Source organism: Amblyomma americanum, chromosome 7 (assembly GCF_052857255.1).
Source record: "Amblyomma americanum isolate KBUSLIRL-KWMA chromosome 7, ASM5285725v1, whole genome shotgun sequence".
Lineage (NCBI taxonomy): Eukaryota > Metazoa > Arthropoda > Arachnida > Ixodida > Ixodidae > Amblyomma > Amblyomma americanum.
This window is the reverse complement of record NC_135503.1, coordinates 119,242,325-119,255,810: the sequence shown is the minus strand read 5'-3', so window position 1 is coordinate 119,255,810 and position 13,486 is coordinate 119,242,325. Positions and strand designations below refer to the sequence as shown.

General features: G+C 44.7%; 1 protein-coding gene across 2 annotated transcripts in view; it reads left to right on the top strand.

Moving 5' to 3' along the window:
* Positions 1 to 13,081, top strand: part of LOC144099514 (uncharacterized) — a 79,879-nt gene extending 66,798 nt beyond the window's left edge. Inside the window, exon 3 of one of the 2 annotated variants that reach the window (XM_077632870.1) lies at positions 9,618 to 13,081. In XM_077632870.1, coding sequence (XP_077488996.1) covers positions 9,618 to 9,668 — 51 coding nt within the window. In that variant the 3' untranslated portion in view covers positions 9,669 to 13,081. The remainder of the gene's footprint in view (positions 1 to 9,617) is intronic. The other variant, XM_077632869.1, reaches the window with a different exon arrangement.
* The last annotated feature ends 405 nt before the right edge of the window (positions 13,082 to 13,486 follow it).

Below are 13,486 nucleotides of genomic sequence, written 5' to 3'. Positions count from 1 at the left end.
ACTACTGGGTGCTAGTGCAGTACAAACTTCAAAAAAAAAGATCTTAGTACCCATCAGAAGATTGCAAAATTAATATTAATAAATTAATAATAATAATAATGATTGGTTTTGGGCGAAAGGAAATGGCGCAGTATCTGTCTCATATATCGTTGGACACCTGAACCACGCCGTAAGGGAAGGGATAAAGGAGGTAGGGAAAGCAGAAAGGTAGAGACAGGTGCCGTAGAGGAGGGCTCTGAAATAATTTCGACCACCTCGGAATTATTCACTTTTTCACAGCTCCCGCGGTAGCTCAGTGGTTATGGCGCACGGCTGCTGACCCGAAAGACGCGGATTTGGATGGAGGCGAAATTCTAGAGGCCCGTGTGCTGTGCGATGTCAGTGCACGTTAAAGAGCACCAGGTGGTCGAAACTTCCGGAGCCCTTCACTACGGCGTCCCTCATAGCCTGAGTCGCTTTGTGGCGCTCAGCCGCACAAGCCAATCAACCAGCCTTAATCCCAGCTAGTGCCCCTTCACCGCTCGTGTTTAGCGACGCATCTACGGAACGCATGTACAGGTTCCACGGCGACGAAGTCATGTGACATGTAGAAACAAAAAGAGACGGCACGGAAGAAAGAAAGACGACAACGCCCGTGTCGCTGTCACTTTGTGTCGTTGTGCGTGTCACTTGTGCTGTCTCGCTGGAACAAGGCGATGAGCGATGTCCAAGCCGCCCAGTGCTGCACTGGCCTGGGGTGAAATTTCTGCTCACTGGTGTCAGGTTTCTGTCTCTCGTCTCTTTCTTCTTTCTTTCCACCTCCGCAGCCGCGCAAAGCGCCAATCTCTAAAACGTTTTTACAGTTCCGCGGTAAATTTACTACTTTTCACTAAGACGTCCTATTTTGCCCAGTTATAAACTAGTGTTGGCGAACGATTGCTAGTTGTTTATTTTTAGATACAGGAATCAGAACGTGGGAGTTACAGCTGATTCGCGCGGACAGTTATTCCTTCCACGGAAGTTTGTGTATTAGGAATCACGAGTTCTGTTAAAGCAGTGACCGCTAGCACGGCTGAAGGATTCACTGAAGGGACAGTGGAACTTCGTCTTAGTGTAACTATACCGGGTCATTATTTTCGACAGGTGACCCCAAAACAGGCGATAGAAAGGAGGCGGTCTTCCCCCCCCCCCCCATGTTTCTCCAGAGGGGACAGCGCCCCCCCCCCCCCCCCCCTATACCCTCCTTCGACCAATCTTCCCAGTGTCCACTTGCTTTCGCACAGATCAGATTTCTGACAAGAGCTTCAGTTCTATGACTTTTTTAATGTAACGCACCGTGAATGGAGCCGGGCTTGTTGGTTTCATAGCCAGACGTAAAACATTTCGTTCAAGTAACTTAAACCAATCATGTCCAAACAGAAATCGCATGACTGTCTGACCCCCTGTTCATGAGCATGATTAGCAGAATTGAAGCAGACCATGCACAATCTTTTTTAATGTAGTCTAACGTTCGACGGAATACCGTCTGGTCAGGATGAAGCATAATAACAGGGTGAAGTTTGGGTCACTGACCAAGTCAAAAACAAACGAAAATGACGTTTCGGGTCCCGTACGGGACCCTTGTTCACAATAAGACTGTCGAAGAAGAAGGCGGGATTATATAGTCTTCAGGATTGTTCCTAATCTTTTTGCGTAGATATGATGAAGGGAGCCTTGATTCCTGTTTTTGACTTGGTCAGTGACCCAAACTTCACCCTGTTATTAATCTTTTTTAATGCAGTCGATGATAACTCTTTGTGTGCATTTTTAAAGCTGCCTGTATCAATTCAGGTTATATGTGCATGAAGATATACGCCTTTCAACAGAGCAAGATAAGAACAAATATAAACAAAAGATAAGAATTGATACATAAATTAAACATGAAATAAATAAGTAACAAAACAAACTAAGTCTTGCGACTAAAAAGTTTGCGAAAAGCACTCCTCCATAACGTGTGCTGCTCTTGCGGTGTTTTGTTCTACAACACACCCGGTCCTAAAATCGGCTTTAAAAAAATACAGGGAGAAGCGTTCACAAAAAAAAAAAAGGGCAGAAAGGATTCGCCGACATTCTTTGCTTAAAAGGAAGCCGCCGTTTACAAAGTGCTTTTTTCGGTTACTTGCTTGTAACCACAGTGAAGAAAAGCAGGAAACACGCTACTGCGCCCACGGCATTTTTAAAGTTCCAAACAAAACTTCATAGTAATGAGGGAAAAGTGCTTAGTTTTGATGCTGCAATGTTTTTTTTTTTTCAGTTTTCAAGGCCGTTGCTTGGTGTTTAATTCTACCGCTGTATGGCTTTTATGTCACAGCGGGTGTTTTCGTTAAATGGTTTCAGTTTCTTTTGTTTTGCTCTAGTTCGGTTCTAACCAAGACGTTGCTGATTCTTGTTTAGGCCAAGCTCTGGGTTTTTGGACCTATTCACTTTGTGATGGCTTCTCTGTTGAAGCCTCCTCGAGCTGATGCGTGATTTTGGGCGTGCACGCCTGCTACTTGTATGGGCTTCGTTATCGTTTTAAACCTAATTTGAGCTTTTGACAATTTTTGTGTTCTTTTCTTTTGCTCTTTCAGTGCTGTTGTGGACAGTTGCTGTGCCCACCTTAAGGTGACCTTTACGTTAGTGAAGCCTGATGAAGTTTTCGGTGAAACGTTTTCCCTCTTTTCTGACAGTTTTATATAAGTCATCCTGTTTGGTTTTCATCCTGCGTTTTCCGGCAAAAATTCAGTCGCTGGCGCTTGCCTTTTTCTTGGCTTGCTTCGTGCTTCCGGTATATATCGTTAGTCTAATGCGACAAGTGTCTTATGATTAGATTTTTCCTCAGCGTGATGTGTTCCGGAATGCTGCAGATTTGCCTTCTCGTAGTTTGCGAAGTAAAGTTGGAAGTCAACGCTCGGGTGTTTCCTGCATGTATTTTTAGTCGTCCGCCTTATTAACGACACACTTCAACTTGCCGGACAACACTTAAGGATCCGTCAAAGCAATCATGTGATACTTTGCTGTCTCAGTAATCTCGTAGGATGCTTAAAGTTGTCACACTCTCTCGGACGTCAGTGATATTTCGTCATTTTTTTTTCAACAGCGCAGTAATTACTTGTGATACAAATCAAATTTTTAAAAGCGAATTTGGCAGTGTGCGCAATCTCGAAGTAAAACCGGACGAATTCGACTGTTATGAAAAAAAGGAATAGCAAAATCGCAGTGTTAATGCGATGCGACTCAAAATATACAGCGCATGATTCTAGTGACTCCAATAACGTACAGTATAATAAGTATCGCTAATTTTGCACAGAAGGATATCAACCGGTAATAAATAGGCCTACCTCTTGCATGCCAGCTAATGCAAACGCGAACGTCAAACAGGGGCTTTTTTCGCATATTAAACAATATTCCACTACTTTGCTGCACATTGGTCGAATGTGCAGCCACTTTCATGTGAAAACAATTTCAAAAAAGATTGAAAGTTCAACTTTGTACTTTTCAATTTCGGCCGCAGGTGGAACAAATATATCCTACTAGGTAGAAGTTAAGGAAACAAGTTTTAAGCCGCAGACAACATGAAAAACAGTGGCGCCATTGTGGACACACTTAAGCGAGGGAAATGCGCAAAAAAGAAGACTCGGGCGAGAAGAGCACAAGGACGGGCGCATACTCTTTGTTAGCGCATTTCCCTTGCTTAGGTGTGTACGACCGACTCCCCCCCAAAAAGTGCACTCTTAAATTGTACACACTAATTAAAATTTAAGGATTCAGTAGCCCTTTAAAGTACAAAGAAATGTATGAATTACTTGGTACACTGTAAAACGCTTGCGCCAAAGCTAAGATAGAAATGGCATTGATGCATAGTAACTCAATCAGCCCGTATTTATTCGTTCTTTAGATTATTTTTTTTTATATTGGATCCGAATAATTATCCTGTATGAAAGAATGAAACCTTCCAACAAAAAAAATAAACATTATTTACAAGCGTTGTGCAGAGAATTTTTAGAGCTGAGCTTATGAAAGGATATTACAGGGATACTAAGAATAAGCAAAACTTAAGTGAACTAAACAAGCCGAGGAAATCTGGACAAACGCACCTACTTTGCGCGACTCTCGCCACGTGCTGCATGGCACTAACCATCAAAAATCGCTGCGGGAATCTTGAGAGTTTGGACCAACCGATTGATTTCCTACGGCCTTCAGACCCACTGCGTGCGAGTGCAGAAAGCGTTTTATAAATCAGATTCTGCAGCGCGTAGGGAGAGCAAACCCATCATTATCAATATCTTCGCACACCATCTCACTGCGTTCTTTAGTTGTCGGTCAATTACAAATCAAACTGTTCCCGTTGAGTTACGCAGTGTTAGCCATTGGCGGGCGACAGACGGCGCTAGCTGATGACGTCCAGCTAGAATGCAAGAAACCAGGTCGGAGTACTAAACTTTAAACGACAGGTCGAAAACGCAGAGGGTAAAAACTGGATTACTCCAATGGAGAAAAAGCTTACTGTAGAACTATATAGAAAAATGGATAAGGCAAGTCAGGAAGGAATCTATCTGCGATCACTCAGCATGTAACGCCCTGCTCTTCGAAGCGAGATCGGAGTGTCTTACAACGTTAAGCTACAAAAATAAATTTAACAAATACCACACATTATGCAGTGTATGGTAAATCCGCAACAACAATGGAACGATCTTTATTACAATGTGGCAGCATTCATCGAGATGCCCGTACAAGCACAGTCGACTTTCTGAGGCCCTTGAGTTTAGAGATAACTAATCTAACGTGAATTAATGAGAGGTGCACGTTAGCGAAAAGCAATTGGAACATTGGTGGCTCAGAAGCAGGGCGGTTACGTAAGAATGCTAGTTCAGGACTAAAAATTCGGCAAACGTAATATAGTCCAAAAAAAAATCCCGAGTTTAATGTCAATACCGCTATATTTGACAGATTAATTAGCAAAATATATAAAGAAAAGGAAATACTGAGCGTGGTGGTACTAGCCACCACCCGGCTACAAAGAGGACGCCCCTAACTTCCACCCATGTAATCTGGGCATGCGTTATTTTAGTAAGAAATGTTTGGACAAAGCGATAAAATCGGGAGAATACAGAATAAGCTCCTTAACGAACAAATGAAGTAACCAGTGGATTGTAAAATTCAAAAATTTCCAAGCAGAAAAAGATTGTTATTTAAAACTTGTAGATTTTTCAACAGAAAGCACTAACAGACATGTTTATTTTACTCTAAGCACTGGGACGCACTAACTATGCGACAGAGACTGCCTATTTCTACTCCATTTCTTAAAACGCTAGCATCTTCTTTTAGCACACTGAAAATTTCATGGTATTAAAATAACATAAAAGAACTACTTTGATTCAGTCTTAAATATAATATTTTAACGTCATCTTCCATTTTTCACAGATGATCACTGTGGCTTTAGGGGCTCGGGATTCTTTGTTATTTGTAACTTTTCTAGGAGATTTGTGACTTCAATGCGACTGCGATATTTATCTAAGTTAGCTACTTATAACTTGCCCATTTTCGGAATGTGTTCAACAGTTCATTCTATTGTACTGCACAGCTCGCACTCAGTTTAAATCGCTTTTTCTTGCGTAGAACAATTCAGACTCCTCATACGAGCCTTCTTTTTATTATTCTGTAGAAATGAAGTTGTCGCATTAATAAAAGCGACTTTGTTTTTAAACCATTCAACTGCAACTAAACATACAGATGCGGTGATATGCTCGTAGTAAGTCTATTTGTCGTCATTCGCGGAAATTGACTAGGGGCCGCTGTGAGCTCTATTGCCATCTGCACAACGGCAGGCATACGCAAGTACGCCCTCTGTAAAAAGTTTTTGAAACATAATATAAGCAAAAATATTTATATTCATCATGGTCCTTGCTCAGAGCCTAGAATAGGTTTATGCAACCTAATTATGAGTTTGGGAACTGTATACAGAACCACTTGATCTCAATAAATTTCCCTTGAAGTCACATAAATCTAAATTCTTTGCCAAAGTAGTATTTCATAACTATAACAGTGTGTGATCAAGGCGCGTAATGAAGTAAACTACGTGATACTAGCTATTACAGATGGAATGTTTACTAGAGATAACATAAGTAAAAGCGTCTTTTCTGAGATAAGATTAAAAGAAATCACAATAACAGCAGTCGTAATTGCTGTCGCATATAAATGTCGTATTATTTAACATATCACACAGAGCGTACATCTAAATAAATGTTTTTGAAAGTTTAGCGCAAACACAACAGGACGAAGGAAAGTATCACTTAACACGACACTGGCGCTTCTAGGAACTGCTATGATCCAGGTAGGCTATTAAAGTACCTTAGTGAGCCAGTTTGGTAGCCGGCTCCTGTGAAAAGCATTGTGTGCTCACACGAACTGAGTTTCATTCAGAATCACCACTGCATTGCTTGGTCACTTCGCTGTCAGGCGTGTGTTCGTGAAGATTTCACCCGCAAGGTTTTACGGCATTCTGTCTTCACTCTCTGCGCATTTTTATTCCGTTCCGTGCGTGTGTGGACCGTTACCAGTCTAGAATTGGGTGCGATCTTGGCAAGTTAACCGCCGTACCGCTGTATAGCAAGAGGAGAAACTTAATAATCAGACTTCCGGATACAAAACGAGGAGTTCCCATTTCTACAACGCAACGCCATGCCGCTAACAATGATTCATGATGATTCAGCTCTTATTTGCGTTTTATCTTTACTGCCAAAAGATTGGCTCTTTGTGTGCCCTTGTTTAAGAACAACGCAATAAAAAACCCACTGCCATTATCAACGCAAGGCGCTTCCGCAGATAGTATGTGCACTTTATTTTTTATTAGGGAACGACATTTCGGCCTTATTCAATGTTCCCTGTTCACTCCCTTTCTGCAGTCTGATAATTGGCGCATGGAACTTTCTTCTAGTAGGTTCGAATATGCATATCGCATTTATAGCCCACGTTAGTCCTTACTAATGCCAGCAACTTCAAGCTTTGAATCATGAGTGTTCAACGACATCGTTGTTCCTTTAATGCATTTAATGAACCAATCTTTACGACTGCGATACAAAAATGGGATTGGTTACCGGAATTAGTGGATATTTAGCGCGTTCTCTTTAGATTTAAGGCCTTGGTGCGATTTCATCTACACCACCGACATTTTCTTCTCCCTTTTCTAGCTAATTCCAAATTATTTAATCAAAAATATTTTTCTGTGTCCGTTTGTGTATCGTCTTTGTACCGATTAAGCCATTTGGCCTCTCTTTTCAGAATATTCATGTAATATCACGAAAAGCATCTACCTGCGCGATCATTACCCCAACATTAACTTCTAACTGACATTATCAAGTATATGCTTGGAGTTCAAGGGTTCGTTGCGTGAGATGATAGCGTGCATCACTGCGGTCGGAGTCGGGCTCGCAATGTGTCATTTCCGTTCGAAATGCGTGATGTTTAGCCCAGGTGGCCTCACACGTGCTTCTGAGGGCCAATCGGCGAGTGTGTGACCTCTGTTGGCCCGTGAACCGGTGCCAGCAGCGTGCTTGTGTGCTTGCAGAAAATGTGGAGCAAAACTGGGATCATCCTCGCTTATACTGTCGGCTGCCGGCCTGTTTGACCCTCTTGGCGCCTTGGCGCCGCGGTTCCTAATCTCTTAAGCCTCAAGCAGCCTTATTAACCTTGAAACGTCGGTACGGTTCCGCCGCTGACGAGGAAAACAGGTCGATATCAGAGCCTCGAGAGGCGATCGTATGAACGGGAGGCGCAGAAGCAGTCTTGGAGGAAAATTATTGATCCACGAAAACGCATGATTCAGGAAATATATCGTGGAAGCCCGAAGCATTGGGAAGCTGAACAGCGTCGCGACCTCCTGCTCTCGAAGTGGACTCTTTGTACCGCAGGCAGAAGTGCCAGCTGTGAAAGAAAGCAAAGCAGTCTGGTGAGGCAGCGGACCGGTTTGCGGCGGTGCCTTCGCGGCCATTATGTAGTGAGCATCTGGATGAATAAAAGAAAGAACCCATACAACCGAGGAACCTTCTGGTCAAGCAGGAGAGATGATCACCAGGGGTCGCGTACTATTTAACATTTCTTTCAGTTTCCAATTCCCTTTGCCCTTTGTCATTGGTGTCGTCCGCCGTGGCCCAAATCAGCGGGAAGCCGCAACGAAAGATAGCGGACCCAGAGAAAGGAAGACGAAACAAAACTTCACGAAAGTAGTACCCCGGGATACTTTTCTTTGAAACACGTTTGTTTGGAAACACGTTTGTTTTTGTTTTTATCCAATTCCCTCAATTTTATAACGATAGGACCCCGAAACTCTTGTTTGGGCTTGGAAAAGACGCATTTACTTCTACTGATTTTACCTATGCGCCTCGCTAAACTTGACAAAAATAGGATCCTGGGACTATCTTGTTTAGATTTTGAAAAAGCGCCTTTGTTTTGTTTTTGTTATGCTGTGCAGTCCGCTAGGCTTCACAAAAATTGGGCCCCGGAACTCCTTTCTTCGGACTTCGAAGAAGCACGTTTTTTTCTGTGCACTTTGTGTTACAGCGAAGGACAGACCATCGGAGGCATTGTTTTTTTTTTGTAGTCCGTTTCAGTCCCATCTAGTTAAATTCTTTATTTCCCAGAAAGAGCATTTAGGCCACTTCTAATCGTGGTTTTACTCGTAATATCTTTGGAACCAACGATCTTGATACATGCTCTGTAGCCTCAGTTACTTTCTTTGTGCCAACGTATTAGAAAACGAATGTGTTTATTTGTTTGTTTTGCTGTGAGAGCGCATGCGAAACTGCCTCTGGGGTGTACACTGACGCCGGCGCTGGTTTCAGCCTGGTGCATACCGCTCTGGGCCACAAGGTCGGAGCCTGCCGTTTGCAATGACGTGCCAGGTGTAGACTGCTAGGTCTTTCGCGAGATTGTCGAAAATGTTCGAGAGGATGCGCTACTGACTGACCGCTGGTCACACTGGCAAGTGTGGGGGTTCAGTGCACGCTGTGATTCTGTATTTAAAAGATTCATAGTACTTCGCTTAGCACTTAATAATGCGACGGCACTGCAAGCCTCAGCGGTGGTGGTAAAACTTTATTGGATGCACTGTGGTGGGTATTAGAGGAGAGTGGAGGGTTCCACCGCTCCTTGCCTGTGTGGTAGTCCTCATTCCGGGACACCATTGGCAATAGCCGCTGCCCTTGCTCTCTGAACCAGGGCCCTCTGGGACTCCATGTCGAAGCAGTCGGACAAGGTCGCCTCAGAGGGGAAATGCCAAAATGTGCCGTCGTTTATAAAATTCGCCCATTGGCTGCAAGAAAGTGACGTCACCAGAGCGGATAGTTTGCACTGGCGGGAGATAAGTGACGTCACCAGAGTGGTAATTCCCATTTCCTTGAGGGAAGTGGCGTGACCAGAGCGAATAATTAAGCTGAAGGCAAGGGACGTGACATCGGTTAAAGGCACCAACAGCTTTTAATGCTATCGCGTTGCTAACGCATAAGGCATGCGAAATAGGGGCCTCTGTTAAGTATTTAAATGCTGCACCAAAAACGCACTTTACTGCAGCTTAGGAGTTCCGGCAGTGAACTCTCTTGTGTTCTTTCTTTCTCTCTGCGCAGACGACGGACTCCGAGCCGACGTTCAACATGGCTTCGCAGGACGATGGCTGACGACTCCCGGGCGGCGAGTGCTTCCCCGAAAAATGGCCGGGCTGGAAACGGATGCCTGCGCCTTTTCCTGCACGTGCAGACTTGCGGTGCCGGGGACAGCGTCTGCACATTCTAATAATCGAGAAGGCAGTCCCGGCAAAATTGTGTACATACTCGATGGAATCGTGCATTGCGAGCTGTGTACAGCGACGACCTTGGTTGCATTAAAGTGTCTCGGGGCCTGGACACGTGCTAATGAAGTGTTTACAGCCATGAACTCTGCCGGGCTATGCAGATATTTTTAACAGTGCTGCTATGGACATGCCCTTTTTGCTTATCCCATTGCGCGTTATCCTTGTGTTTGTTTCGCCCGGTGTGACCTTAATAGCGGCGCACCTCTGGTTAATAAATCTCTCTGGTTATGGCGGACAACTGGAGCTAGGCAAGTTGCCAAATGTTCCTATATTCCAGAAAACGCGAGGTCATTGCGATGCGGGTCATGTCGTCACCGCATCCCACAAGTGATGTCAAGCGACTCGGTAGGCGTAGCGGAAAACCGTCTCGTCACATTTTCACGCTCAGCGAGCGGGAGTTTCGCGCACCATTAACGAGCTCTTGCTCGGTGCACGGCGACTCGCAGCTCCTGCGGCACTTCGGCCGGCATACCCTGGCACCTGATGCCGGTGCTTGCCTCTCTCCAGCGTTTTCTTGAATTTGCTGCATGGAACATCGTAACTCACTTGACTTAGCAGTCATATTCAATACTTCGCGCCCTCAGGAAGCGCATGCGCTGTTTCACAAATCACTGAATAGGCCCAGCTGTGGCTGCTCAATGCGCAGAAGTTGCACAAACCACTTTGGTTTTACAGAATGCATGTCAGAACAGGCTGTCCAGACCACTGTGGCCTCCTGAAACGTTGTCAGACCGTGTATTGACAGCCAGTATCTGAAAGCATAGGACATAGCCTGATGACGCAATCAACGAAACCGAGCATAAATTATCCCTCTGTGCGGGAACGGGACGTGAGCAGTTCACAATGTTTTCCTTGCATGAGCTCCACTCGTCGTGCGTAAAAAAAAAGGAAAGCTTTGTTACCCTGTCAAGCAACGTTTCCTAGAAGCTACGGCCAGCAGACCAGCGTAAGCACCATTAGCTCCCTCTGATAAAAATAAAGCAAATTCACTCATTGCGGTGGTCGTCCCCTTCTCAACGAGTCTTGGTGAGGGCGAGGAGTAGCGGGGAAGGGGGAGGGGGAGCTTAGAGCGCGGAAGTTCAAACCTCGCTGGCTGATCGATGCAAAAGACAAGGACTGAACCAACTGTTTTATGCAACGTTTATGGGCTGAGCAAAGGACTTCTGAAACCTCTCTCTCTTTCTGAGGAGATAAAGCGTTAAGGGAGGCTCTGACAGTAAAATTGTGCTGAATTGAAAAGCTGTTGGCTGACCAGCCGAACCCTGCTTATAGCATAAACACACTCGGGACATTTCCAGACACCGCACTCTACCGTGCTGCCGCTCATGACAAATCTTTTTGTAAATTTCTAAAGTTCAAGGTTTTATCGCATTGACATTGAGCGTTACTTTTCGCCGGACATTCTTATCAATTTTCCTATATCAAGCATACGAAAACCATGCGAGCTTGGAGGAGATCTTGCCGGTGGCCTTCCTGTTCACTGCGCTGACACTGTGTGAACATAGCTTCATTCCAACTTCAAGGCAAACTGCACTAGGAGCGCTTAGTATGCTAACCTTCCGAGAAGACAGGCAGCCGTGTGTATATGGTGTAGGTATGTGTATACAAGCCGAAAATTGGCATACGCTGGCATCGAGAAAATCATTCCAAGGGCTGCTTTGCATTCATTGCGGCCACTTCAGCGAGCATATGTGTTATATCGTGGGACTGCAGGTCACATCAGTAATCAAGCTGGAAAGAGAAACAATGTAACGACGAATGGTTCAACAGCAGAGAAGTCAGGTATCTGTTTAGGACCTGGAATTGCCTGCAATCCGGTACTGACGAGACATTTCCTGTACCAATAACGCAATACTTGTTCCACTTTATATGAGAGCTAAATATTTGTATTGTTAGGGGGGAAGCGAGGAAAATGCGGTTGCACTCTGCTATGCCAATTCTGCGATAAAGGTGTTACATATCATACGCACTCACTCACCTGTCAGTACAGTGACAGTTCTCGACAGCCACGGACTAGTCACGTGTCCCGAAAATAGTAAGCATTGCAAACCCGAGTGATTGGTGTGCGTTCCAGCTTGCAAAACACAAGCCCATTTTAGCAGGACACCAATGTTTGCGACAGGAGGTACACGCACAAATAACCCTCAATCACTCCTGTGGTTTCTATTAAAATACTTGCCGTTCGCCAATCCACATTTTACGCGAAGACTTCGTCGGGATAGACACTTCTGCAGGCGAGACCTTCCCACGCAACCATATCTGTGCGGCTCCGGGTTTGTGCTCCATCTCAGTCATTATCAGAGACCGCGCAGTTTGCGCCTTTGAGATACCAAGCGCGGCATCTCGCAGGGACTTGGTTCATGTTTTTATCCCTGAGCATGAATCCAAAAGTCACCTATGAAAGCCTCTTGCGACGGATCAAACGTGTTTGTGAAGCGTGTGCTCCGTTATCATCCACAAACCAATGAAGGCACGCGAGGCACTCCTGTTCTGTACGCTTCACATGATGTCGCTTGGGAGTGCGCTCGGCCGGTCACTTTTTAAATTTCGTTCTGCGCGCTGCACAGAAAAGCAAGCATCATCACAAACCGGGCCCCTGAAATGATCTAACCGGTACAAAGTACATATTAACCTCACTAGTAGAAGATGGTCAGTTTGATGCGATGGCCGCTCGAAGGTCATTGTAGGAGTAATATCCTGTTTACAGAACTGCAAGACTATAGCGTCTGTGGCACGCAGAAGTGGGAACTTGATTATTATACGAATGAGACCGTGCTGAGCGCAACAAAACGCTTATTCGCTCTAGCACTCGAAGTAACTGTACAGTCTGACGGGGGCTTGGAGCTTTGGTGCTGCTAATGAACATTGTTGAAATGAGAGTGAACTAGCGGTCGTAGACGTTCACGAAGCTCCTTTAATATTGTGAAAAAAACGAGCGCTATTATGTTGTTTGTTCTGCCGTTTTTGTTTCTAGAGTGCATTTGTATTGAGTTTTATGAAATAAAGAACTAGTTGCTGAAAATGGAAAATAGGTTATTTTCTAAGGCTCAGCGCATGAAGAAACAGGCCTGTAGTGGCACTGCTTAGCGTGTGCATCCACAATAAAACGCGGTCACCTGAACAATGATCGCATTTTCATGTTTCGCTCGTGTAAGACCGCCGTGTAAGGTCCTGCCTTGTGAGGCCTGCAACTGTCATCAGTCGATGGATGGACGAATTTAAATAAATTTTGCGAACGTTTCCGCGTGTCACTTCGTCGACCCACTCGGAAACCAGGCAAGGGAGCCTTCTCCTAATTTCTCTGAAACAATGATATTAGTAGGACCGAGCAAGATTATTCCCATTTGGAGCATGATCGCCAAAGTGGTCAATTCATTTTGCGCTGTATATATTTTTTGCTCTTCTAATTCTGAGGCATCTTTCATACTGCCGCACACCAGACAGGGGAAATAACATTTGCGGGGAAAAAAATCAAGTATCGCCGCAAGGGGAGGCGCTTTGTTTGCATTCAGACTGACAAATAGATGGGCACTGAATATTGTTTCTTTTATTTATTTCTTGCGTAGACTTTAGCCTAAGAGGCGGCTGAGGCTAAATACGCAATGTTGCCTGACAGAGCCTCAGCCCCCTGCTACATGACAAACA